Source organism: Acomys minous (assembly GCF_964271855.1).
Source record: "Acomys minous genome assembly, chromosome: 11".
Lineage (NCBI taxonomy): Eukaryota > Metazoa > Chordata > Mammalia > Rodentia > Muridae > Acomys > Acomys minous.
Window position 1 is genome coordinate 93865037 of NC_140492.1, and position 27419 is coordinate 93892455.

Here is a 27419-nt window from a genome sequence, read left to right on the forward strand (position 1 = left end):
GGTCTACAAAGTGAGTCCAGGATGGCCAAGGCTACACAGAGAGACCCTGTCTCGAAAAACCAAAAAAAAAAAAAAAAAAAAAAAAAAAGAGAGAGAGAGAGAAAGCATGCGGTGTTTGTCTTTCTGGGCCTGGGTTAGCTCCTCACTCAATATAATATTTTCTAGGTCCATCCACTTACCTGCAAATTTAATGATTTCATCTTTCTAAGAGGCACTTTGGGGCATCGTTGGGAGCTGAGCGGGCTGAAGAGGTGTGTCTGTGCTGAAGAATATTGTCTAATGAGACCCTGAATTCTCCCCAAATCAAGTTTCCCCCTCACTATAGACTTACTAAACTGCTTCTACCAGCATCTTTATAGTCCCCCTCCCCTTTTTTTGATTCTTTTTCTGTACTTTGAAACTGAAGTGTCGCCCACGAAATGTCATGTGTAGGCCAACTGATGTCTTTGGACTTGGAGGAGAGATGTGGTTACCTGGTTATCTCAGAGGGAGGACCACTTACTCTTGCCAGACTTTCAGGTACTGTCCCAGGCCACAGTCTTCAGAAATGCCCTTACCGCTGGTCACCTCAACAACCGGGTAACCTTTGTTCATACTGAAACACCATTCCATCAACTGGCAACCAGTCCCCAGGGTCTGGCTTCCCAAGCTACAGCTTTAGTCTTGTGGCTGTGACTTGTGTGGTGTAAGACTGTGTGGGAGCCATCGTTTTTAGTGGATGTGTGATTGTGTTTGTTGCTGATGTAAGTTGCTAGGGGTGACCCCGATACCATGGAGACTCAGGGCTGATCTGAAACCTCCTAGGGTCCTCTCTGGGAGGAAGGGAGGAAGTGCATTCCTTCCTCGCTGCCGATTTACATTTGAACAGTAATTTGTTTTTTAATATGGGGATGTATGAACAAGAAACTGCATGCTCCTATTCCTGTTGACCTTGTGATAAAAAAGTAATGTAAATGCAATACTAGAGGCTCTAAGCATACGAATGGTAGAAAATAAAAAAGTAATTTATTCATCCCCCCTCAACCTTCTTCTCAAATGTATTGTTGCTGTTAGTTTCTTGTTATTTGGTCCAGAAAGAAAACCCACACACGACACAAGGTTTGTTTCTTCATTTACTCATTCATTCATTCACTCACTCACCCATTCCTTCCTTCCTTCCTTTGTCCTGTGTGTAGGTGTGTGGCAGTGAGTGTAGGTACCTGTGGAGGAGGTCAGCGGTGTTAGATCTCCTGTAAAGCCATCTGATGTGCATGCTGGGAACCGAACTTTGGTCCTCTGCAGTAACAATGTGTGCTTTTATCCTCTGAACCATCCCTGCAGCCCCTAATCCTAAGATTTTAATACAGTTTTACTATTTTCTTTCTATCTCAATCTGAATCACGCTCATGGTAACACATGCAATTCTACAATGTCCTTTTGAATGGCAGCATGATATGCCATTAAACTGCCAGCCGGCTGCCAGGGATCGGACTCTATATAACCATAGCTTTGGAGTTTGGCACATGCCTTTAGCCCCAGCACTCAGGAAGCAGAGGTAGGTGGATCGCTGTGAGTTCAAGGCCAGCCTAGTCTACAAGGAGAGTCCAGGACAGCCAGCCAAGGCTACACAAAGAAACCCTGTCTCAGAAAAAAAAAATCATGATGATGATGATGATGATGATGATGATGATGTTTGTGACTTAGTGCGGGGAAATAATTCTTTTTCATTAAAGTGTGAGTGTAGCCGTTGGTGAGGTAAGTCTTCCTCCAGTATTTAGTCAGGGTGTCTTAGCATGTCGTGTGTTATGTTAACACAGACTAGATTCAGTCAGGATTCTCTCTGGTCTCATACAGCAGCTTATTTCTCTGTAGCCTCCAAGCTGCTTTGGTTGGCCATTCTCTGCTCCACACAGCCATTCATGAACTCAGGCAGGCAGACGAGCCATCATCTTTATGTCACCATGTGTGTCATGGTAGTCTTGTGTGGGGGTCAGTTGGTAATCTGAAAGATAAATGGGAAATATAAAAGTCAGGTCTACATGAGAAATACTACTGGGTCAGATCGTGAGGACAGTCATACGATGACCAGGTTTTATTGTTTAACCACACCCAAGGGCACAGTGGACTGAGAAGCGGGTTCTACCGAGAACTAACAGGAAATGGATTTGGTGAATAAGTTAATTGGCCAGTTAACATGGCCAAAGACATGAATCTGTGCAAATGCAGAGGTCTTCATATAAATGCGTGGCTGAACTTGAGGAGGACAAGAACTAGCTGACTTAGGAAAGAGGCTTGCTGATGATGACACCGGACCCCACTGTGCAAGCATAGGTTACAGCAGTGCCACCCTCACTCTCTAGAAGGATCAAGGGCCTGTTCCCTTTGCTAGTCCGAGTGTCACTGTTTGCAGGGAGAGCATCACTGGGGCCTTTCCAGGTGGTGGCTTTCTCGATTCGAGGAGGGCCAAGTCTGCACAGGCCCTGGCCAGAGGCCCAGAATATCTGCCAGGCACCGGGGCTTGTGGTTGGCCTCTCTGAGCTGCCACCTGGGCTCCTGCATGGCTAGTCCCCGAGCTTTAGAGAGAGAGATGTCAGTAACGCTCTGCTGCCTTTGGCTCTGATTGCAGAGGAATCCCAGCCTGGCTGTGGCACAGGATAAATGGCTTACAGCCACATGCAACTTGTTCATTGAGGAATTAGTGAAGATTATGTATCGCCCTGCATCGGTACCCTGACTTTTGTTTTTCAATAGCACCATTGGGAGTGAAAAAAAATTTGTAACTAGCTGTATTCTCCATCCGTGGCTGCGTTTTCAACTGGAGAAATACATGCCTAAGAGACGGGCTCAGCTAAGGCATAAAACTTTGCAGGAGTGATCCTGGAAACTTTGGAAAATAGGTCCTTTGTCCTTTGACACCCTTCCTCCCCCTGTGCTACTCTCTCTGTGTTTATTCAGATGAATTGGATGTATTTCAGAGCTTGGGAAAGCCGTGGAGTATTCCTGATGTCTTGATAGAAAATATAATACATCCAGATAGGTTAGCATCTGTTATCCTAAGCATTTTAGTGGCTGGTCATGTCAGAAAAGTATAATCTGGCGAAAGTCATGATTTAGCCATCTGTTGGGTCTTAGTGTAGTCAGTCGTACATAAAGGGAGGGGCAAGTGAGTGCGCGTAAAGACTCGCTACTCCCAAATGACAGAGGCACCGCACGTTCTTTAAGTAATGGTGCCTGCCAGGATTTTGGACACTTTCTGAGAAAGGAGAAAAGATATTAAGAGGAAAGCTGCACATGCAGCAGGCACTGAGAGAGGACCTGCTGGCTTCAGGAATCAATATCCTGCAGTGTGTATCTTGGCTATGATTTATCAAAGCATCTCAATGTGTTGGACAGAAGAGTTCATGTCTGCTCCGATTTACAAGCAAAACAATTGGTGGATGGGAGTAAACTTGCCTCTTACCCACTGTCCAGGGCGTGCGTTGCTTGGGCCAGGAAGCAGACAACAGCTATAAAAGACTGGTGGAAGGGTAGTGAGTATGGCGTGAGATGGCGAAATGGATAAAGTGGTTGCAACCAAGCTGAGGAGCTGAGTTTGAACCCTGAGATCCACATAGTGGAGAGAAAAGACTGACTGCAAGTTGCCTTTTGATAGGTTATATACAGGCGCACACACATAATCAACATAATAATTAAACATTGCGAAAAAACTGAGTCTGATAACCAATTGGAAAATATATGGTCTTATGAACTAGAATACAAGTGGCTAAGCGTTCTTGCAAACAGAAGCAGTGGGTACAGAGCTTCTTGCTGGCACACTGGGGCCAGGGATACAATTGCTGAAGGGCGTCACTGGACATTAAGACTCTGTTGTTTGTAAAGAGATTTGGAAATGCTCGTTGCCTGCCATATTTGAGCTTGAACCTAAGACTTCCTGCCAGTTAGATAAGCTCCTTTGAGCTAGTTTTCTGACCCTCTGTTTATTTATTTTATTCTGAGACAGGGTCTCAGTAAGTCGCCATCTCTCTCCCTCTCCTCAGCGTCTTATGGAGTCAGGATTGTAGAGACTGCCACCAGGCCAGGCCTTTTATAAAAGTACTTTTATTCTTGAACAGGACCGAACTAACAGAAGAAAGCCCATCTCTGACATTAAACCTTGAGGCCTGTATAGCCTTGGTAGTACACGCCTGTTAATCCTAACACTTGGGTAATAGAAGCAGGAAAATCGGGAGTTGAAGGCTGTGATCAGCTACAGCTGCACGGCAGGCGGGAGGCCAGGCTGGGCTCCATGTGGCCTTGTTACAAACAGCAAAAACCTTAAGAGAGGGTTTGTGAAATGCAGACCGTGCATATGTATTCTCACCGGAGCCTGCCTGGATTTGCTAAAGACTTGGTTGTCTTGCAGAGCCTTACACTGTGGGTGGCTAAAAGTTTTGGGGTTTTGTTTGCGTTTTTTTCGTTTTTGTTTTTTTTTTCATCTGGGGGTTTTTGTTTGTTTGCCTGGTTAGATCTTTTGCTTTTGCTTTTGCAACTTGTATATCTTAAGTCTTGAGAAGACAACCAGCCTATGCTACAGAAATGTTTACAACATAGGCATCAAGTCAGACCTTCGAAGGTGGAGGGGGTTAGAGGAGGGTTAGGAGGGGGACCCCGAGACCTTGGGATAGAAGGTTTGCAGTGAAGGGCAGCTTTTTTTATGCTGCCCTCGAGTGAAGCACACAAGGCTGTCTGCTGTGGAATTTATTGACCATGCTTGGCTGCTTCCTGGTCCTCCCTCCAGGCCCTGCCTTTGCTATGCTATTCTTCCCTCTTTCTCTCGAAGTGAAAAGGCCTATTATCAGTACAGAGTTGGTGTGCAGATGCAGAGGCATGGTGAGGGCTGGACGGATGCATCTCGGGATGAAGGACTGGAAGTACCTGACGCCCGAGCTCTGAACTGGAAGGATGCTGGCGTTCAGCTGGGACAGATACAATCCAAGAGGCATTTTCTGGAGATTTTATTTGTTTTGTTTGTTTGTTTTTGTTTTTGTTTTTTGGGTTTTTTCTTAAAAGGAAATGCAATTCCTAAAACACTATTCTAGGCTATCTTTCTCACTATGTATTTATTGACCTTTTAATACCTTATGGGAGAACTTTTTTTTAATCTCAAGATGTATTATAAAGTTGAAAACCCATTTCTATTTAGAATGAGTTTTTCTCAGCTATCTATAGTATTGCAGAGAAGTGTACACAATTGGTGGATGTCTGGGGGAAATTCTATGCTTATACTCTGTAGATTTGGAAAGAAACATAGGAACTGAAATGTTGGAAGTAAAAATAGGCAAATGTGTTTTTTCTTCCCTTAAGGAAACTAAGAGAAGTCAAAGGAAGCAATTAATTGGGATACCCTCCCAAGGGCACTGAGGGGTGTGAGGAGGACCTGGGGGACCGATTTCATTTGCTCAGTTGCCCTTCCCCCGTGTGCTCTCTGTGTTACCCTCCACCCCATGTGTATTGGGGGGAAACTCATCCGGCTCCTGCACATACTCACAGAGGCCCGAGGTTGACATCTGTGTCTTTCTCAACCACTCTGTGCCTTATTTTTTTGAGACAGGGTCTCCTACTGACCTGGAGTTCTGATAAGTGAGTTATGTGCCTGGGGATCTGATTGTACAGTAAGCATTTTATAGACTGGGCCTTACCCCAGCCTCCTTCTTGCACTTTTTGTACCATTTCCTCTCCCTTTGGTCCTGCTGTTGAACCTTGCAATACTCTTCCGTATTTCTAAATTACCAAAGTAAAAGACACAGGAGTTCAGAACCTAAGTATAACTTAGGTGTAACTTAGGTATAACTAAGGTATACTTTTATGAAACTGCTCATTTTAGAGGGTGAGGTGACTCCTTGGTAGAATTCCTTTTTTTTTTTTTTCCTGGACCAAGATTTCAGTGCTTACCATGTGTGCACACACGCACGCACGCAAGCACGCTCATGTACTTTACCATCTCATCTCTCCTGGAACTTTAGACAAAAGGATGAATCTCCAGATAGATTTTTAGAGTTGTGTCAGTGTTCCCTGATTTACAAACAGGTTACTCAATCAAAAACCCTTTTTTGTGACAGTTTTGCACCTCTCTAATGAATGGTATAGCCCTTGGAAAAACTAAGAAGTGATTGCTGTGAGATTTGTGTGCCATAAATAGGAAGAGAGGTGACTTAGTCACTTCTGTCCTGGCCTCAAGATTCTCTGTCTTCTTATGGGTCTTTAAAGACCTGGGGTGTGTTTTCATAGGTCTTCATCTCCATTAACTCATTTAGCTATTCATTTTTTAAAAACTGGTGGCAGGGAGCGCCACAGTTAAGTCAACAGATGCAGTTATTACTTTTGTCCACAAGGTGGCACATCAGCAAATAACCTTTGCAATGGATACAAGCCAAACTGTTGAATTCCTTTTTTTTAAAAAAACAGTTTTATTTTATTTTATTTTATTTTTTGCAAGAATTTTTTAATTAAATATTTTTATTTGTTGATTTCTCTTATAAAGGATGCATCCATATTGCACATAAAAGCAAGGTGGGCTCTGTTAGCACGGCCACTGTGACACACAGGCCGTCTGAGGAAAAGCCTTTCAGTGTGTATGAAACTACTCGTTTGAAAGTGACTGGATAATCTGAGATTAAAATGCTGCATGATGTCACATAGAGAGATCTTTGCCCACAGTAGTTGGCTTCAGATCGCTGCTGCAAAGGAGGGAATTCGTTAATCTTGATAGTGCTTTGGGCTTTAGAGAGGAATGTGTGGACGATGCTTTTGTATCCCAGGTTTCCATATTTGAATTATGGACAGAGGATGGTATATATATTTGAGTCAGAGAAATTTCTTTCAGTAACCGAAAAGGAATTAATGAGAAATGTCGGGCATGTGTTACTTTTGAAGGACTAGACCGTGAAGACATTACTGGATGCATTATCAATAACTCATTGCATGTATAATTAAACCTCACTGCTGAATGAAGAACTCCATGCTGAGAGTGTATTAGTGGTGGGTTTATATAAAAATAGTCAATGGTGCTTCATTAGAAGCAAGCAAAGGAAGTGGCTGTTTACACTGTTGCATACAAGAGTAGTGAAATCAGTGACACGCTTTGTAAAACTTGTGCTTCAGATCCAAATAAGGATTTTTCTCCCTCTTGGTCTCTTTTTCTAGTCAGTTTTTATATTTCATTATATTTTTCCTTGGAAAGAAACCTGTGTTTCTCTTGGTGATTCAGGATCAAGAATCTACCATTAGAATCTGATTTAATCTGCTTTCCCTGCAGGTAAAACAGCCAAGACATCCGCATCCTGTTGTGTCCTGGGTTTTTTTTTTTTTCCTCCAAAGGATGCAATTAACAGGCAGGTCACAGATATCCTTACCCGCTCTCTCAGAGGAGAGCTGTGACAGGATTTCAAGGTTGTCAGGTGAGGTATGAAATTATCACCAGAGTTTGGTGGCATTGGAGAGGGCCCGGAGAAAACAAAATGAAGGACCGTGTTTGCTTTTAATAATCCATCTATGTAGTGTGGGTAGGAAGGTCAGAGAGGGCCAGGCAGCCCCGCTCCAGTGACCTTGGGTCTTAGGGGAAGAGTGTGCGGAGAAAGCCTTGCCTTCCGGAGGCAATGTTAGTCTTAAGAGATTAAAGCCATATTCTTCTATGGCCACAAGACTCAACGCTGCTCTTCCTCTCTGCTCGCCTCAGCCAGCCCCCTCTTCCAGGCCTTTTCTCAAGTTTTATTGTCATCCCTGAAGAATGTGATTGAGAGGTAGTGGCCAGAGGGGGGTCTCCGTGGTGTAGAAACCACATCTGCAGGAGTGTAAAAAGCATAAGGAAGTTGCTCCCTGCAACTTTAGGTGGCAGGAGAAGGGCAGGATAATGTGAGATTTTGTTCTGCTGGCCTTATAAGTATCCAAGTTCAAGGTGACCTGGAGTTAGAGTGCCCCACTGTGCCCCACCTGCGTGTCATGTTTTCTGACTGCCTACCTTTGCAGTACCCATCTCCCGGCTTGGCATGCTTCCAGAGCCCCGCCCCAGCCCCACCCCCACCCCCTAGCCCCACCCACCCACCCATATCCTTTCTGCCTCTGAGAATTTCTACTTCCTTTCCCTATGGTCCCTGACCTATCTGCAGTCTGCACTTTGCCAGGGACCTTCAGAAACTCCTAGTGCCTGGTCCTGCTCTGGAGGATGGTGACTCAGTTGGCCTAGGTGTGTCCTTGGCTCTTTGGAGGTATAAAAGAAGCCTCTGATGTACCGATAAAGCTGAAGAGTCACTGATGGTGACGGGTTGACCTCTGATGCCAAACCCTTCTGTGCTCTCAGCCTGCGCTCCCAGCATCCTCGGTCCTTCGGATTTCAGCAGCACGGCACTGTGCCTTACATTCCTGTCTCTGCCCATTCCCTGTCTTTTGTCTATTTATTCATGTGTCTTAGAACCGGTGACTGAGTCTTCCCCCCTCCCTGTTCTCAGAATCCATCTTGATGTCTGATGCTTAACAGGTGCCTAGTGATTGGTTTCTGAATTGAGGGGATAAAAAAAAACCAAAAACTAATACTATGATTTCAACAAATCGATTCATTCACTTCTGACTTAGAAATCTTCATCGTCTTGGAAGATACTTTACTCGAAGAGCACAGATTCCCTAATCTCCTGTCTTACCCTAAAGCAATGATAAGTACATAAAATTAAAGGAGAATATGGTGTTGAGCTGACTCGTATTAGCTTGAGTCACAAAAGCCAGCTTTAGATAAGAGGTCCAAGGAGGACTAAGCTTGGACTCAATAAAGATCAAGGAATTGAGTGCAAAGTGCTGGAGATCTCCAACAGTAATTCCCCAGTGCTTTACCTAGAGAATATTAATTTATCTAATTGATGATAATCTGGCCAATTTATTGTAGCATTAAAAATGCAAATCAGTTACCATATCAAAATATTCACTGGTGTGCCTGGGACATTTTACATTTTATTTTATTTTATTAGGTGATAATGGGAGGCATAATTGTTAGTGTTTGATTCCGGCAAAATACGATTAGTTTCTGTGAAACACATTGTGCATTAATGATATCATTAAGATTAATGAATATAAATGAATGAGCTGGGGATTTCAAATAGAACACAATGACTTTGTATCAGTGAGTAAAACTAGAGCGATAGAGTCCTTGATCCTTAAGGACATGTGCTAGCACTCCTACTGAATTCAAGTATACACTAGGGAGAAAATAAATGTAAGAAGTTAAATTGCCAACCTCAGTGATTAATTTTTTTTTAAGTGTTTATTGTCATTGTTTGAGAAGATCTTTATGAATCGGCTTTGGCTGAAGAAAGCCACCTTTTAGTTTAATTTTAAGAATAATTTTTAAAAAGACTTTTAATATGAATTTCTAGGTCCTATATGTCTAAAAGTACGTGTATATTTTTATATATTAAAATAAGGGTCATAAATCATTGCTCTTTAAAATTAGATGACTTCATTAATGGCATTCTTATATATTGTAGATGTATACAACAGATATCTATAACTTTAAAACATTATTTTAGAAGCCTAGACAAGTCCTTATTTTCCTTGAGCAAAAGAGAGCGAGGGTCCCTGACAGAACAGAGCCAAGATCGAATGGACAGCCACGCCACAGGATATTTTTTTTGTAGTGATGAGTGTGTGTTTACAGTATAGAAAGATACTAACAAAACCAGAGCTGACTTTCTGCCTTCTGCTCACTTACGATTTAAAGCACCGTGTTCTCTGAATCTGCCCCCCGCCAACTAGTCAGATTTACATACTGTGTCCTTGGGTGGTCTTAGTGTGAGTTGCTCTTCAGTGTGTACCCTGTCTGATCTTCACCCGAGGCTGGTTTCTTCCTCTCAGTGCACCAGTGTGTGTGGCTTTGCATATATTTGGTTTTTTCCTTTGTTTGTATGACTGCTTGAGAGTATCACAGAGCATTGTTTGCCTTTGAGTGGCCTTTGTTGTCCTAGCGAGTGGAAGCGAGAAGTGGAGGAGAAGACAATGGCTTTATTTTGGAGTCAGTTTGCTGCCTGGACCCTGGTCATGGCTAGAGGAACCTGGGTTTTCTTGTTAACTGCCCCTTTTTTGCTGCTCTCGTGACCTTGGGTTCTTCTTTGAGCCTCTTTGTCTCACTTTCCACATTGGGAAATTGAACCAGTTTCTTCCCTTCCCCAGGAGCTCACCGGAGGCGGATGAGGATTGATGAGGTAGAATCCAGAGCTCGTTTTGTGTTTCTTCAAAGAGTCCATTTAGATGATGCTGGAAGACAGAGCTGATGCAGTGGAGGAGTGGGGCACACGGGGCTCACTGTGCAATGTGATAGAGTCCCAGAGAGGACCAGCTTCTCTTTCCATCACAAACTAGTTGGCAGGTGGTAGCCCTTCCAGTATCTGAGTTGGAGGACCTGTAACTGCAGGTTGAAAGAAGGTCAAAAAAAAAAAAAAAGTGAGATATAGTGAATTGAGAAAGACGATCCAGGGGCAGTTTCTAAACTTTTGCATTTTTGCCTTTAAAGGAAAAAAGAAATCCTAGATTGAGTGAGTGTGTGTGTGTGTGTGTGTGTGTGTGTGTGTGTGTGTGTGTGTATGAGAGTGTATACCATAGCACACTTATGGATCTCAGAGAACAACTTTATAAAATTGCTTCTCTCTTCCTATCTTTATGGTGTATGCCAGAGGCCTAACTCAGGTCACTAGGCTTATGTGGCAAGCACCGTTACCCACTGAGCCATCTTACTCACTTGGCTTTGAAAGTCCAAGGTAAAAAACCAAACTAAACAAAAACCAAACACAACAACCAAAAAAAAATTTTTTTTGGATTTTTTTCTTTAGATTTTAAAAAATTGTATACTTTGTGTTTGCCATTTTCCAAGAAGTTCAGCTAGTTAACAGTTCGTTTACCTTACAATTTAGCCTCTTGTCACTATAGGACTTGGGGTGGGGTGGGGGTGGGGAAGTGGATGTGTAGTTGAAGAAACAGTTCAGTGGTTAAGAGCTTGCTCTTCGAGAGGACCCAAGTTCAGTTCCCGTCATCCATATCTGGTGGCTCAAATTGACCGTAATTCTAGATCCAGAGGATGTGATGCCTCTGGCCCCGCAGGTACAGACAGACAGACAGGCACATAATAAGTTGGCAGTGCTTTTTTATAATCCCCGAATCAACAAACCTACTATGATGGGGATACAGTTTAAAATTTTAAAAACAAAACGGCATTTATATCTGAGCTCAAGGTCTATTATTCATATCTTTCATTTGAGGACGATCTGTTTTATAAGCTCGATAAAATACTTAGTTGGTTCAGGGGCCCTTCGTATCGGTTACCATATCAACACAGGACTGTCTGAAGCTCGTGTGGTTGATAGGTATCCCACAGTGACCCTCCCTGCCCATGTCACTTCGCAGAGCCATCCACGTTATCTATTGCTATGACACATGGAGCTTTGGTAAGTACCAGTTCATTGTCACACCGTTAGCTCTGCATCATTTAGAGATGTAGGGACATAATTGAAAAAAAATATATTGGTGTTTCTTTCCAATTGTCAGATCTTCATAAATGTCGTATGAAAAAAAATGAAGTTGTATTACCCGGTTTTATTAGAAATGCTACATTTTGTTGGATTCGTGTGTTCGCAAAGTAGGGAATATTTTCCCGCTGTGATTGATGTTAGGGCATTTATGAGGATAGTCTGCTATATTTCATATGTATATGAGGGTGTCATTGTTAAAATGTTCAAAAGAAAATTATGTATGTGATTTATATTTTATTATTTCCTCCTGGGATGTAATTTTTTTTCAATCCCGTGATTCCTATCATGTTGTCAGTAGTGATTTGATGGCTAATATGCCAGAAATAATTAGATAAAAAATGGTGACGCAGACGTCAAGACAATGTGGCTTTCTTGTGAAAAGCCTTAAGCGAAATCATGCATGTTTCATGGTAGGAATCACAGGTTGCATATGTCTTCATATGCGGGATGGAAGGAGAGCTCAGTTCAACAAGCGTGGGCTACAGCGTACTCCATAGGCATATGCTCGCTACTGACCCCACCTGCAGTTTGAGCTAAATTATTGTTTTGGAAAATGCTACCCTGGGGGAGTTTTGTCAGTAGGAAGGTGTTAGGCCCTCACATTCTGTTAGAGTGAGGAAGGTTACGCCTGTCTCTAGGAGGCTGGAAGACATTTTGCCCTTTCTTGGTTTGAAGTCATCCTTCTGATGGATTTCAAATCATTTTGTGGAGCAGGTACATGTGCTGTGCTTGGGGTGTGTGTGTGTGCGCGCGCGTATGCGTGCGCATGTGTGCATGCGTGCATGCATGCATAATGTGTGCGCCTACAAACCCATCCTACCTTAGAGGTCAGAATTGCATCATTTCAAATGACTATTTTAAAATACAAAAGAAGATCATTTGTGCCTACAGTGCTTGTCCCTGAATGGAATCTGCTGGAACCTTAGATGAAGTGGACTCGTACATTGACGACACTGGTAGTTAATACCTGGTTGTTCCATGTGTTCTTTTAATGAGTGGCAAATGTTTCCATGGATTCAGCAGTGTGATAACATTATGACATATTACCATAACTCGGTATGTGTGTTGGGCAGCAATAAGGGTGACTGCCCAACTTTGCCAAGAACGTGATCTGCTCGCAGAACGGTGGTATCATTAGCGTGTATGCCTCAGGCACGCCCACTCCAGCTCCTTAGTGTTTCCTGAGCTCCACAGGTGAGAGCGAGCAAAGGCCTCCGCCCTCTCCTCATGCCTGAGTGGATTCCTGGACAGAACTGAAGAGTCTGGAAGCCAGGACTGTGGCCCAGGGGCCTCTTGGGAAGCACAGGTTCTGTGAGATAATCCTGAGGGGGAGGGAGAAGACCCGAGGGAAGTCCCTACCTGTGCACCTCTTGGGAAGGCAAGAAGAGTTCCCGTACTGGCTGTGCTGGGCCTCTCCTGAGGATACTGGTACTGGTTTCCACATTGCCCATTGGGCCACGCCCCTTCCCTTTCCTCTCCCCTGAGCACATGATACCTTCACACCTAAGAAAGGGAGGCTCCCGGGGAGGGGGGACTTGCCACAGCCTGTACACTTGCTCGTGGCTGAGCCTGGATAGGGCTGGCTGGCTGGCTATGCAAGGCAGCTTCTGGAAACCGAAGAGTGACGTCACGACTGGGATTTCCCCTTCTCCTTCCCAGCAGTGCTCAGAGTAGAAGAGCCTGCTCCGAGTCATTTGCTGAAAAGGAAAAAGAGAGCTAAGGAGCATTTCTCCTGGTGGTAAATTCCAGAAAAGCTATTGGTCTAGGAAATAAAGAGCTGCCAGGACTGTCCCACCCACCCATCCCTCCCCCGGGACATATGCTGTGCCTGGCACAGTGACTGAGAGAATGCCCTTGGCTTTGTGTAGGTAGTGTGACTGTAACTTAAGTGCTGGTTGTGTTAAAGAGGCATGTAATTGAGAAGTCAGAGACCTAAGGGTTGACCGGACTGAGAGGAGACCAGAGCCACATCCCCCTAGCATGTCTCTGGGTGCCCTCTTCCTCTGCCAGTGCTGGGGGGGGGGGGGCGTAGAAGGCTTCGTTCCTCCTTCAGTGCCCCTTTTGTCTTAGAAGCCCAAGGCACATAGGGATCACATGGGACTCCCGTGCTGTTCCTAGGATGGTCTGTCGCTGAGAACTCTTTCCTTAGGGGCTCAAGGATCCAATGCTGTTCACATCTCAGTCTCACATAGACACCTCTTTGGGGCAGAAAGTATAGAGGTAGGGATGTAGACCCCAGCCCGGTCTGAGTTGGTGGCTCAGTTCTGCCTTTCCTTGGCTGTGTAATCTAAGGAAGATACATAATCCTTGAGAACGTCAGTTTCCACATCTATAGTGGGTGAGGCGGGCTTGCCTAATTTGTGAGGTGCTGTTTAGTGTTCAGTGAAGATGACTGACTGGCATATACTATCTGGCCAGTAAGTGTCAAGCGTTATTATTTATAGGTGAAAGGAGTAGAAATACAAAAATTAAGAAGGAATTGAAATGCGCAGAAGTATGCATTTGAACAAACCTCACGGCCACACCCCTGCTGCCACCATTCAAGATTCTCTGTCCCATTCATACGGACACACGGGGACATGATTGTTACCACAGTAGATCTTTGTATGCCTTCTCATGAATGGTCTTCTCCTTTGTGGCCCGTACAACCCTAACTTTTTAATTAAAAAGGCAGCAAAACACATTCACTGGTTTACCAGTAGTAATTTTATGAATGTGAACCATAATTAGTGGTTTAATGGGGGAATATATCCATTTGGCAATATGGATTTCCCTGGGGAATGAAAGAATGAGTAGATGAAACACGGAAGCTTCCTCTCTTTCAAGTGACTAACAGGCTACGATGATGAGAATATTTTGTCATTATCCATACCCCTAGCTGAGAAGAAGCTGTCACTACCACATTTATGCACGAATACACTTAGGTGCATCCCCTCTGATCCGTGATGGGTACTGGGAAGCTTACAGAGCGTTCTATAAGCTCTGAGGGTGGGGAGTTGGGGGTGTTGGGCAGCACACTGGCCCTCTTCTGTCATTCCTGCTCCTGGCTCAGGTGGAAAGTAGGTGGGAGAGCCAGCTTTCTTTTGGGGGTGGGGTGGGTGAGCCGACCCTCCCCCTCCCTTGACACTGGGCCTCTGGGTAGACAGATGTTCCGAAGCAAAGGCTGAGTTTTCTGGGGGGTGGGGGGGTAGATAGAGCCAGTGTAGCCGGGTATAGAAGGTGGGTCTGGAAACCTCACGCATCTTTGCTTTATTAAAAACACACAGGCACACAAACTCAATGAGCATCACCTGCCAGAGGATGGATACAATTCAAAGAAACCTTGACTCAGGGTAACCAACATAGATCTGCTGGAAACAGGTTTCCAAGTATGTGGTAGACAGACACCTGACAGGAGACAGATCTGACTCCTTAGGCCACACACACATCAACACTGTGCCTATGGCTTACAAATCTCCCTTGCCTCTTTTGTGAAAATCAGCCCAATACACCTTTCCTGGTTGGAATTTGGAATTGTTTTTGTCTGTGGGAGAAGATGAATTGCAATCATTATGGATACGTCACTTTGACCTTTTATTGTCGTGACCATGGACTTTGAATATCTTGTGACATTTGCCAGTAGCAGACGTGCTCCTGATGTACCCATCGAAATGTGTTTAAGTCAAATGTTACAGTGGCCCTTGACTTAGACTAGAATGCGTGACGAAGCCCATTGGCCACAAATATAAGGTGTAGTGATGGGAACTTCCTGCTCGGTAAGCCAGCTCTCAGTATTGTGAACACATTCTGCGAAGGTATAAAATCACAGGAAAATGAGTTTATTAATGGAAATTAGTCTGGATCCCAATTATTACCTGTGAATGGTGTCATCATTTGAGGATTTTATTGCATTTTAACACATGGCTTCTCTTGATGAGAAAATATATAGCAAAGGGTAAATGCAGCAATTTCCCTTTACTGTTCCCTCCGCTGAGCCATTATTGCCTGATGTTGTTTTTCAGCAGTCTTTCATTTTTATCCCAAATGGTTTTTTGTTTGTTTGTTTGTTTTGTTTTGTTTAGTTTATTTTTTGCCTCTGGCTTGTTTTTTCTTTAAAATGTATGTGTATCACTTCTCAAAGTGACACATTTTGACAGGTAATCGATATTTTTTTCATACTAGATTTGATGGTTATAATCTTCATCTTAGACTTAGTTAAGGGTAGAATGCTAGCCTAGATTTTTATCTCAGAATATCCCTTTGTTAAGGGACATAGTTTTTGTCCTCAGTCACAGTCGTTTTAGTCCCGTGTGTTAGGCAGTTCTACATCCGAGCTGCCTGGTGCATGGACCCTGCTTATCAAGGACACACATCAGCTGACTTTGACAGTGTGTCCCCAGAGCACTTTCTGGTAGTTCTTCCAAACAGCTTCTCCCATTGGTCACAGAAAAGACACTTTTGACCTCCCTACCTCCTGGGAAAGTGTGAACTGTATTTCCAGAGCAAAACTATTTTCCATTTCTCTCTTTTTAGTGGGAGCTTTGGACCCTCTACCAGACCTCACTCTTTCTAGAAGGATTAGCAGGCTGAATGTTATAGTCTTCAAAGCAAAAGTATATGTAAGAACCATAGCGGGGGCTTGCGAGAAGGCTCAGTGGGAAAAGATGCTTGCCTCCAAGCCTGTGGACCCGAGTTCAATTCCCAGAACCCACATGATAAGGAAAGAATCAAGCCCTCAAAGTTCTCTGCCCTCCATGCTTGTACCGTGGCGTGCACAAATAAATGCAATTGTTTTTTTAAAGTAAAAGACCCAAGATGGCTTTTGCTTTCCAAAGTTGAGCTTTTTGGGTTAAAAAAAAAAAGTTTCTGCCCCATAAAATCACTATGACTTGCTTCTTAGTCTAGGAGGAGACAGCAAGAACTTCCAAGGCTGCCCAGGCTTTGTCTAAGAGGGCTCTTAGAATTCAGGGAGGTTTTGGAATTCAGAGAGGACCACTAGAAAGTGGATGGGACATGCGTGCTGCTCCTGTGATTACCATTTAAGGGGAATGGAACTGGGTGAAAGCAGGAGGGAGGGAGGAATGGGAGGATACAAGTGATGGGATAACAACTGAGCTATAATCTGAATAAAGTAATTAAATTTAAAAAATAAGATTAGAAACCATACAAAGAGAAGGAAAGAAAAGATCTCCTGGTCTGCATGTTCCAAGAAGAGTTCAAAGCGCAGAAGGGGGCAGTGAGAACGGGAGCTGTTTCCAGCCACCTTTACAAGCCAAGTCCACATTGCTGTCTTTAACTTGGGCTTTTCTTTTCTATAACAAACAGACTATTCTTACATCTTCAATTATAAACACAAATTCACAGTTCTGAAAGGACTCTCGTTCGAAAGGGTGGCTTATGCTTAAGTTTGTTGGTGGTGCTTTGAGTTGCCTGGTCATCTCCCGCCCGCTCCTGTCCCCTGGCATCTTATGGAGGTGGCATCGTTTCTCCACATAAAAGAGCTAAACAGTCTCTGGGGCTTTCTGCCTTAAGTGGTACGAAATGAACACATCTGAGTAGAGACCACTCTGCCATCCTCCTCTGTGGAGCCTTAGCCAGGGACCATCCGACTGGACTTCTTTTGTACGCCTAGAGATGTATGCAAGGACTGGCAATGTAAAATGCAATCAATTTGGCTCAGTGCTTAGATTCATAAATTCCCAGGGCTATTTTTAATGACATAATCTAATCAATTGATAGCGAGGCTACCAGCATGCTGACGGCCAGGAAGGGAGCAAAAGTGGAGCCTGTAAGGACCTACCAGACATTTCTTTCTTCTCCCTGCCTCTCCTCTCAGCATTCGGTAGAAATCCAAGAACCACTGATATTTTAAATAATTTTATGGCTGCTTCCCCCCCCCCCCCCCGTGTTTCTCAAGAAGACAAATCTCTAAGTGTAGAGTGACTAGGGAGGTGGTTCTCAGACATACCACTGAGTGCCAGTCTCCCCGGGGACCAGTTCCCCAATTTAAATATCTTTAGAGTAGACACAGGAGGAATAATTTATTATAAATTGATAGTATCGTATATTGTTACTACTGTGCCACGCCGGTAATGAAAACCTAATATTCATCTCATAGTTGCTTTGAATTGCAATAAGATGCGGATGAGCTCAGTAAACAAGCTGAAACAAACTGTGAAATTGCACATGATGGAAATCTTGCCCACCCCCCACTCCCCAGCCGCTTATAAGGCTGTGACTAGGTTAATATCCCAGCTAAACGACACGGCTTAGAATTTCTGCCTCCTTTTTTTGGTCAGGTTGGTTGATCAGGTATCACCAGAACTAAGTTCTGGGTGGGAGAGATTAAAACCTATACTCTCAGTGTGTCTCGGGGCTGGGAACTGACCTGGAGAGGTGTTTGTGTAAAGCAATGGAGGTCTCCGGTGGGGAGTGCTCCTTGGAGGAGGCAGGCTACGGAGCAGCAGCCGCGCCCTGGGCGCTCCCTTTCAGGTCGCAGGCAGCAGCTTGTGTGCTCTGCTACCATTTACTTTCTTTGATAGCGGTTGAAAAGACAAGCAGCAGACGTGGTGGTGCTGTTGGACTGACCAGCTGTGCCCTGGGTTTTTCCACCCTCCTTCCCAATCAGCCGCTGCTTTGACAGAGGTGAGTGTCAGCGTTGATTTACTTAAGCCACTTTGACCTCGGAAGGGGGTTTGCCCCAAAGCCCTCAAAACCATTTACCTGCTTGCTTGGAATACCACCAGTCAGAATTTGGAAGGAAAAACAAAAAACAAAACAAAACAAAAAACCCAGGGATCCCCACGAGATTTCCAGTCTGAGAGCAAGAGCCTCCTCCTCTGCTTCCCTGGGAAATACATTAGGTGCCTGTCGGAGCCCACTTGCTGCGCTCTCCCCGCCAACTGCGAGCATCCGAGCATCCGCGATCTCTGAAGTTGGTGGAGTGAATAACTAAGCGGGACCAGCTGACTTCAGGCTCCAATCAGCTAGAGCGTGATGTAAGTGTTTAGCAGCTGCGGGGCTCTGAATTAGCGTGGCCAAGTAGAGGTAGTACAGCATGGCCAGACAGTGGCGACAGGCTCAGAGAAAGCAGAGAGGGAGATGGATGAGTCCAGCATTCTGAGACGGAGAGGGCTCCAGGTAGGCAAATCTTCCATTCTTGACATGCAGGCTTGTCAGTGGCCGGCCATTGAGGATTTCAAAGTTCCGGTGTCATTTCTTTACTGGGCATGGCTGTGTGCTTACTTCTTGATTATCTACTTGGCAGTGAGGTCTGCCAGGGGCTTTTAGTTACAGGTCTGACACATGTCAGGGTTCCGTGAGGGGAAGGTGTTTTGTCAGAGACAATAGACAGGACTTTTAGTTTGACACTTTGGGTATGGTTGTTCGGGAATAGTTCAGGCTTGGTTGGTGGTGGCAGCTGATGGGTGGCTCGGGTGTTTTTATCAAGTGTCAGGGAGGAAGTCTGAGGCAGTAGCTGCTCCGTCTAGTTCTGGGAACACAGGACTCAGTTTTGCACAGGGGTCAACTTCTGGTGGCATCTGGCCAGGTGTCTGCAGCTGTTAAGCATCTCCCTGTCAGTGAAATGAAAGTTTCTACTGGCAACTGGGTCAAAGTTGTCTGTGTTAAGAGACTAGGAAAGATATTGGTCTCTGTGCCTTGGTATTCCAAGTTTGTCTAAATCACTCTGTCTCTTAGTGTACAGATGTATGCCAAGTGAAAACTTAGCAACTATGAAAACTTAAAAAAAAAAGAAGAAGAAAGAAATACGTCTGCTTGGCAGTTGTTGAGTTTAAGGCAGCTACAGCTTAAATGTATTCAAAATTAGCATATTTACCTACCAATGGCTCTGTTTCCTGGGTAAAGGTGTTCTCTTTTTCTTTTGTTTTGTTTTGTTTTTTGTTTTCCTTGCTTTGTTTTGTTTTTTGCTTTTGGGGGGGGAAGAATCTGGTCATTACTGAGCTCTTCCCCATTATTTTTAAAATTAAGAAACTGCCTGCTTGAGGGTCCAGATTAGATGACATGCTTAGAAATGCTTCCTTGGTGACCTTTTGAGCCATTGTCGCTTTTGCGGCTGCTCTGGGTGCTGTCAGTTAGGAATACTGACATTCTCTGTGTTGAATTGACATGATAGCGTTGTGGGCAAGCGAAAGGATTATTTGTGGGTAAACAAAAGAGGGACTGAAAAAGTTGGAGTTCAGTGCCATTCATTGTTCCAGACCTAAGTAAACAGATGAGCTCCTGGGAGAGTCCTGTGGTCATTGTTTTTCCGAATGTACAGTCACTGCCGTCACTTCCTTTTCTTTGTTTTCATCATCTCCATAAAGTTCTGGTAATGCACAGCTGCTTGTGTGTCTTCCTGCCCTCATCAGAGTCACCGGTTAAATATGGAAAGGCTCTTTGTTAAAACAGTTGATAGCAACTGAACTTCCCGTAGTGCCGAGTACTGTTCATTGATAGCCATTTGTCAGTCAGTAAATTTGTAATTTAACTTTAATGGTTTTTAAATATACTTTTAAGAAGAAATTTTTGTAGGTTTTTTTTTTTTTTTCATTCTGCAATGTTTTGTTAGGACAGCATCAGAGGTTTTGGGAAGCTGCTGTGCTTTGCAAGGAGTTATGTTTTGGCATTAGAGCTGTGCCTTTCTTTAAAAGATGTATAACAAAACTAGGAAACTTTACTTGCTAATGTGGCATTGGAGCGCTAGATCTTGGTTGTTGCGAGCTGCCTTTGGGCTCCTGATGTCCTCTATTGTATGTATCCTGGTCAAGAATGGGGACTTTCTGTGGTGAGTGAGAAGCTGAGAGTTCACCTTATGGGAAAGCAGGTCGTGGAAGTGAGTGAAAGTTCTTCCATTAATCCCTCCCCCCCCCCCTTACACAAAGCCTATCCCTTGTAGGCTTCTTTCACCTAAGTACAAGACAATCAGTGTTCTAAAAAGACACCACACACACACAGAGCAGCTGTTTTAAGAAATTCCAATGTAAGTAAGGGACGGGGACACACACACACACACACACACACACACACACACACACACACACACAAATGTCCGAATTTGCATTACAACAGACGTTACTGTAGAACTTGTAAGAATTAAGAATAACACCGCCTAGTGAGGATGAGAGTCAGTTAATTTAGCAAAAGAGCTGTGTGGGGCAGCTGCTGCTTGAGGTATCTCTGAGGTAGCAGAGCCTCCAGGAGCACACCTTGTCTCTAGCCTCTGCCTCTCTGTGTATAGTAAATTCTGAGCAAGCCCCATTTCCCGTAGGCTCTACTTATCTTCCTGTAATAGGACGTGCCTCAACGTAGGACTCATGCATTTTAAAAATAAACATGTAGATATATTTGAGGTTTTAAAGTTAAGGGCCACCTAACACAATAAATGTTAGACATAATATTATCTTTAAGCTAGAGCAATTATTAGGAAAGCCAGTGAATGTTGATTAGAGAGGGACCATGACAGTTATAAATAAGGAGGGTTTTATGTACTATGGAGAATAAGAGTCTATGCATTGAATAAATGAACAGTGTGTGGAACTAACCAGCTCTTTAAATAACTTAAAGCCTAGTGTCAGGAATCTGAAGTGCACAATATTCTAATTTTCTAAAATCTAATTTTACAATAATGCAATATGTGTTCAGTGCAGGGATCCTACAGTGTGTGTTTGGAAGTATTTTAAGATCTCAGTACCTCTAGCTTTTCAGAACAGGCATACTGGTAATGCCTTTCAGACTTGGATTTTGAAAAAAAAAAAACCAAAAACCTATTTTAGTCAGAACACATAATTTCTCAGAGCATGGCTGCCTCATCAGTGGCAGCCATACTGAGTTGTTGGACGTAAATGCCTGCACCTTCTGCCTCCTGTGTGGACTGTCAGCATCCCGGGGCTGGAGATGGCACTTCAGCCACTGTTTTTGAAATGAGATGTTGAGCGGGAGGCCCCCCAGTAGCTCTTACTACTAGATTCTGGAAACTTCTCAGACAGCATCTCAAAAGAGGAGGTAAACTGTCTGATGGACTTGGGCAGGCCTTGGACTTTGGGCAATTTGAATTTCTAGACAGGTCTCATTTGTCAGTGGCTAACTGGCTCCTTTCAGGCCTAATACCCCTCATATGCAGGTCATATTTTTTAACTGTCAGGGAAATTAATTGTTTTAGTGATTTCCGTTATACGTTTCCCTCTTATTTGTTTTAATGAGAGTGTCCCTATCTCCAAGGCTGGAGAACAATGAGCCCCCAGAATCACTAAGGCAGGTGCAAGTCCCTGGCAAAGGGGTGTGGTGTCTGAACAAGGCTTCCTGCATGTCCCTTCCTGCACTCTTGCTGAGCTGTGACCTGTTAGGGTGGTCTCTTCTCTTGACCCCCTTTCCCCCCCTCCGCATTAAATATTTCCATAGCAAATCCACTTCCAAGGTAGCATGTACTGTCAGGGCAAGGAGTCAGTTCTTCTTCCGTTGTGCATGATGGAGGCCAAGAAAAATAACTACAGGCTCATGTTTCAGACCCCTAGCATGCTTGGGCTTTGTGTGATTTTCTTTCTTCACCTGTTCTCAAACCCCTCGCGCCTTCCCCCAACACACACACACAAACACACACACACACACACACACACACACACACCTTAATGAAAACTAATAATAATGAAAACCTCATGTGTGTTTTGTACCTGATTTTCCTCTGATGTTGGTGTAGATTTCAAGTTTAGAAAGCAGAGAAGCAGATGGAGGCTTGGTGTTTGGACTGAGCCTTCAGATCACCTCTCTTTTGCGCTTGAGTGTAGGTCACGCCGGTCATAATGTCTCAGTGTCCTTCAGTGCCAACTTTAATGTCATCGGAGGTGTGTTTACACCTTACCCGAGATTCAGCAGCACTCTCATTATGTGGGAGTACCCCTCTGTCCCTATTCATTTAAAGTCTCTGGGTGGTTATTTGGAGTCATCTAGTTAGAAAGGGCACAGTAGACATACTCAAGGTAACGTGAATGCTTCTCTGGGATGAGGCACTTTTATTCTTCCAGCAGATCTAGAAAAGCCTATGGATTTCATTGGGACAGGGAGAATCAAGGTCATAAGCGACCTTTTGTTAGGAATGGCCACCTAATTCATTAGACAGACGTGACGCTCACATAGTGTTTTTTATGCATTGGAGCAGTTTACTGTCTGTCTGCTTGGAGACAGACATGACTCTGTAGCTTCCTGATGTGTAATACTGGTGTGGCCTTCAATTCAGAAAAAAAAAATTAGCTTATTTGTACTTTTAAAAATCATTAATCTTAATAGTAAAAATGTTAATGATATAAAAATAAATATAAATAAACAAATTTAAGCCAGGCATAGTGGCGTATGCCTTTAATCCCACCGCTCAGGAGGCAGAGGCAGACAGAGCTCTAAGTTCAAGCCCGGCTTGGTTGAAAAAGTGAGTTTTGGGACAGCTGGGACTACACAGAGAAATCTTGTCTCAAAAAAAAAAAAAAAAACCGAAAAAAAAAAAACAACAAAAAACAAAAAACCAACCAACCAACTTGGTTTCTCATAGTCAAGGACCCAGCACATTATCATCTTTGTAATTCTGTGAGTGATAGGATAATTCTCTGAGTCACCCTGGTCCCCACATTTCAGTTCTTCATCACTGGCATCCTCTTACCAAGTCACGTTGAACCCCATGAGCACATGTAGAGTCTCGGTCTGCCGTTCTTCACACCTGGGTTGCTAAGACATCTGATATAGTCAGGGTTCAGGGCCCCATCCTGTCCAGTCTGCTCCTCAACCCTGTCCCCACCAGATTTCCCTTTTTCGGATCTACAATAGATCTGCTTTTCTAGGCTTCCTCGTGCCTGCCAAGACTGTCTCATCGTGTTTCAGGCTATCTAATGTACATGCATCCAGTTTTTCTACAATTATTTCTATTACCTTTTTTTTTTTTTTTTTTTAAATACAGGGACTCTACATAGCTCATGCTGTCCTGGAACTCACTGTGTAGGACAGACTGTCCTTGAATTCAACAGAGATCTGCCAGCCTCTGCCTCCTGACCGATAGGAGCAAAGGTGTGTGCTACAGCAGGACTTCCTCAGACCAGCTAGCATTAAGAATAGTGACACAGAGGCTTTTTAATATCTTAAAGCTTAGATGTTTTAGCCGGGCAGATTAGCAGCCAGATTTCTAGCTTAACCCGACTTAATCCTGGCACCACATCCTGCCAGGAGGCCTGCGCTACCTTTCTACTCCTATCCTCATCCATCTGTTCACCCCAGTGTCTGGCTGGGGGACCTCCCAGAGGCCCTTTCTCTCTACCTAGAAGTTCCGCCTTCTATTTCCTGCCCAGCTATTGACTGTCAGCTCTTTATTAAAGCCAATCAGATCTAATTCTGGAATGCCTTAGGCAGGTGAGGAATGAACAATACCAAGATCCTCCCAGCATTTAGCTCTCTGCCAGTACAGAATTACCAATTGTATATACAGAGATACATCTTCACACAATGTACCCTAACAGTGCACCATTATGCCTGGCCCACCTTTCTTTATTTTGCCCAGATTATTTTTTTAAAAGATCTTATTTATGTGAGTTATCTGCATGTATACCTGCAGGCCAGAAGAGGGCATTAGAGGGTATAGATGGTTGTGAGCCACCATGTGGTTGCTGGGAATTGAACTCAGGACCTCTGGAAGAGCAGCCAGTGCTCTTAACAACTGAGCCATCTCTCCTGCCCTTGCCCAAATTCGTTCTGCTTAATACAGACCAAAGTACATTCTCTGTTGTTCGTAGAATTTTCCATACTTCCTACATTCCATCCTAATCTTCCCACTGTCTCATTGTTTTATTTACATACTTAATTCTATTGTACATATGAGTTCTTTTATTATATTTTTAAATTATGACATTACTTTAAATTATGTTATTTGTGAGTATCTCATGTTAAAGCTATATAGACTTACTGAGGATCAAAGGCTTTAGAATCAGATTTGTGTTCAGTGACGTGGACTCTCTCTGCACCCAGGGCAAGTTTTCCTCACTATTCTGGATCTTTCTGTTTGCTTCTGCAAAACAGAGATAGAAATGTGAAGAGCATGGCCAGTCTCTTAGCTCAGCGTTTAGCACACGGGACCTTCTCTGTTAACTTTAGCTCTCTTCTGTATTATTACCAAGTTATGTAGAGTGCAGTTTTAAGTAATTAAATAAGCATGTCATCACTGTCCAGGCAATAGAATCATGGTGCTCATAAATTAGTTTAAGATGTTTAATGAAGTGCTGTGGGAAGCATTAGAAAAACTTAGGTGAATGTTCAGGAACCAGGGGCAACAAGGCAACATTCAGTTTCTTGAATAAAGGTGCTTAAGAGGGGACAGCAGTTAAGAGAACCCAGCTTTCCAGAAGACATAGTCAACCAGGTGATTCCTTAGATCAGTGGTTCTCAACCTGTGGGTAGCAGCCCCCTCAGAGGGGTTGCATATCAGATATCCTGCATATCAGATATTTTCATTACAATCCATAACAGGAGCAAAATTACAGTTATGAATAAGCAAGGGAATAATTTTATGCTTGGGGGTCACCACAACATGAGGCCTTGTGTTAACAGGTTTCAAGGTTAGCAAGATAAGCACCATTGCCTTCAATGCTTCGTTTTTACTTTCTCACGTCCTTTTGCAGTGGATCCTATGGCTAACTCATGCTCAGAAGCTAGTAGGAAGAGTGACGCAGGGACTCAGGAAGCCAGCACTGTGTGAAGGGACTGACTAACCCAGGAGAACCCTTCAGCTCATATGCCAGATTGGCCTCCAACATGGCCCGGCATAGAATCTCCCAACACTCGCTTCATCCATCTGTTTGCCCACAGAGGCCTTTTTGCAGAATTACAGCCTAACACGAAGTCCTTTTATTGAGGGCTGATGAGGAAAATGACTGAGAAACATCTCTCTACTTTTTGTAACCTAGCTTCAACCCCTGGAAGCTTCACCCATTACACTGGGTACTGCCCCTATTTTAGGCCCAAAGGAGAAACTGGTTTAGACCCAGTTGATAAGCTGGCCCATGAGCAGGCCTGTCCTTCCTCCCGAGGCGAGCTCCTTTGTATCTTTTCATCCAGTTGTGAACATCCTGTGGCCACCATCCTCACTTGTGCCTAGCTGCTCAGAGTTGACTAGTGTGCAACAGATGGCTCTTCGCCCTTTTGCTCTGGCTTTCTTCTTTGAAGAGTCATGTGGCTTTATTTATTATACCTTTGAAAACTCTTAAATTGCCTGAAAAGAAAATGCCTTAGACTAGATAGGTCCTAAAACTTTGATCATGTTGCACTCAAAACAATGAAATTACTTAAAAGAATGTGAAAGGACCAAAGGAGATAATAGGCAAACTGATCGATAAACTATAAAAATTGAGAATCGCATGAACTTAGAAAGATCAATATGCATTAAGCAACCAATCATTTTATTGTTGGCACCAGAATCTAACAAAAGCAAATAGGCTGTTTGAATTTACTAGAAACATATTTCAAATAAATTATGAAATACAAGTAGGGCTCACTAATATGTCTTTGAATTACGTGTTTTTCTTGGCGTCAACCACAAGCAGGAAGATTGGCAAACAGGATGGTAGAGGGCAGCACTGCCTTTAACGTTGTAGTTTTGGAAAGTGTTTAGCGATGTGAGGAAAGTTGACAGTGTTTCAAGTCATTAAGAGAGCAGGTTGCCAGCTATGTAATACGTGTAAGCTTCTTTAAAATGTGAACCACTCACACATGCAAACACGTACATGTTTATAGGGCAGGAGTAAGTTTATGTATGTGTGTGTGTGTGTGTGTGTATGTGTGTGTGTGTGTCCATGTGTGACTGTGCCTGTCTAATGGGACAGAAGGAAAGAGCCTGCACACATTTTGGAGTGTTTACAGTCATTGCAGCTCTACCACTTACTAGCTGTGTGATCTCAGCAGATGTTTCATTCTTCACCAGTAAGCCGATGGCACGTATTTGCAGAGTTCTTAAAGATGCATCACAGCAAGGTATGAAAAGTCTGAAAAAAAAAAACGCCCATCATAATAACATTTAAAATCTATTTTTTTCTTCATATCATCCAAATAAGAAATTGCACTAACAGATTAACTCATTCATGTCTAGGTGGAATGAGAAAATTGTGTTTGTCTTCATTCCTTTTATAAGCATATGATGTGTTTTGTTATAATCAATTTAAAAACAAGGGTCTGTAAGGACTGTTTTTATTTCTTCGTTGCTTAAGAGAAACTTTGGAAGTCCCGGTTTCTATCAGTGAGCTTCCTGTTGCCTGTGCTCTGGACATGGTGCACAGGGATTCAGTTACCATCTGGCAGGGTGCACAGCCATGGTTGAAATGTGCTATTCCTCAAAAGTCATGGCACATACAACTTCTGTACTAGTTTTCCAGGGGCTTCTGTATCTGGCCTCTTCTCTTCCAGGGAGATGTGGCATGTGTTTTCTGACTGGCCGGGTCGGGGAAGAATGTGTAAACTCTTCCATATTGCTTCTTGAGTTCCCAGATAACATCAAGGATAGTAATGAGAGAGTGCAGACCATTTAGCAACCCACTTGGAGCGGGGGGGGGGGGGGGGGGGGGCGTGGTTATTATGGTGGGGATGGCTAGAGGTGGCACTAGATCGTTACCCCAAATCATGCATGGGCAATTTTACATTTTTACAATCGTTGCCACGTGTTCCATGGTGTACGTCAGGAAACCACCTCAAGGGCATACTGGGCCGATTGCCTCGCTCCTGGAAGCTTCCTCCCAGTGCCAGAAATAATAAATGCCTACGGTTTTGAATGGAACCCTTCTCGCGCATCCTCCTGAGGAGCACACCTATTTTAGTTCTCATGTTTATTATTTTACATGGGTTGTGAATGTGACTGATTGCTTTTCCTCCAGGCAGCGAATAGCAGCCCCTTATCCTTGC

General features: G+C 43.7%; 1 protein-coding gene across 16 annotated transcripts in view; it reads left to right on the plus strand.

Annotated features, from left to right (window-relative positions):
* Positions 1–27419, plus strand: part of MAST4 (microtubule associated serine/threonine kinase family member 4) — a 617295-nt gene that overhangs the window by 230695 nt on the left and 359181 nt on the right. For 6 of the 16 annotated variants that reach the window (XM_084800723.1, XM_084800724.1, XM_084800726.1 and 3 more), the window contains exon 1: positions 18464–18641. The exons of the other annotated variants lie outside the window; for them this stretch is intronic. In XM_084800723.1, the coding sequence (XP_084656849.1) occupies positions 18603–18641 (39 nt within the window). In that variant the 5' untranslated portion in view covers positions 18464–18602. Of the gene's footprint in view, positions 1–18463; positions 18642–27419 lie in introns of those variants that run through there. 16 annotated transcript variants of the gene reach the window in all.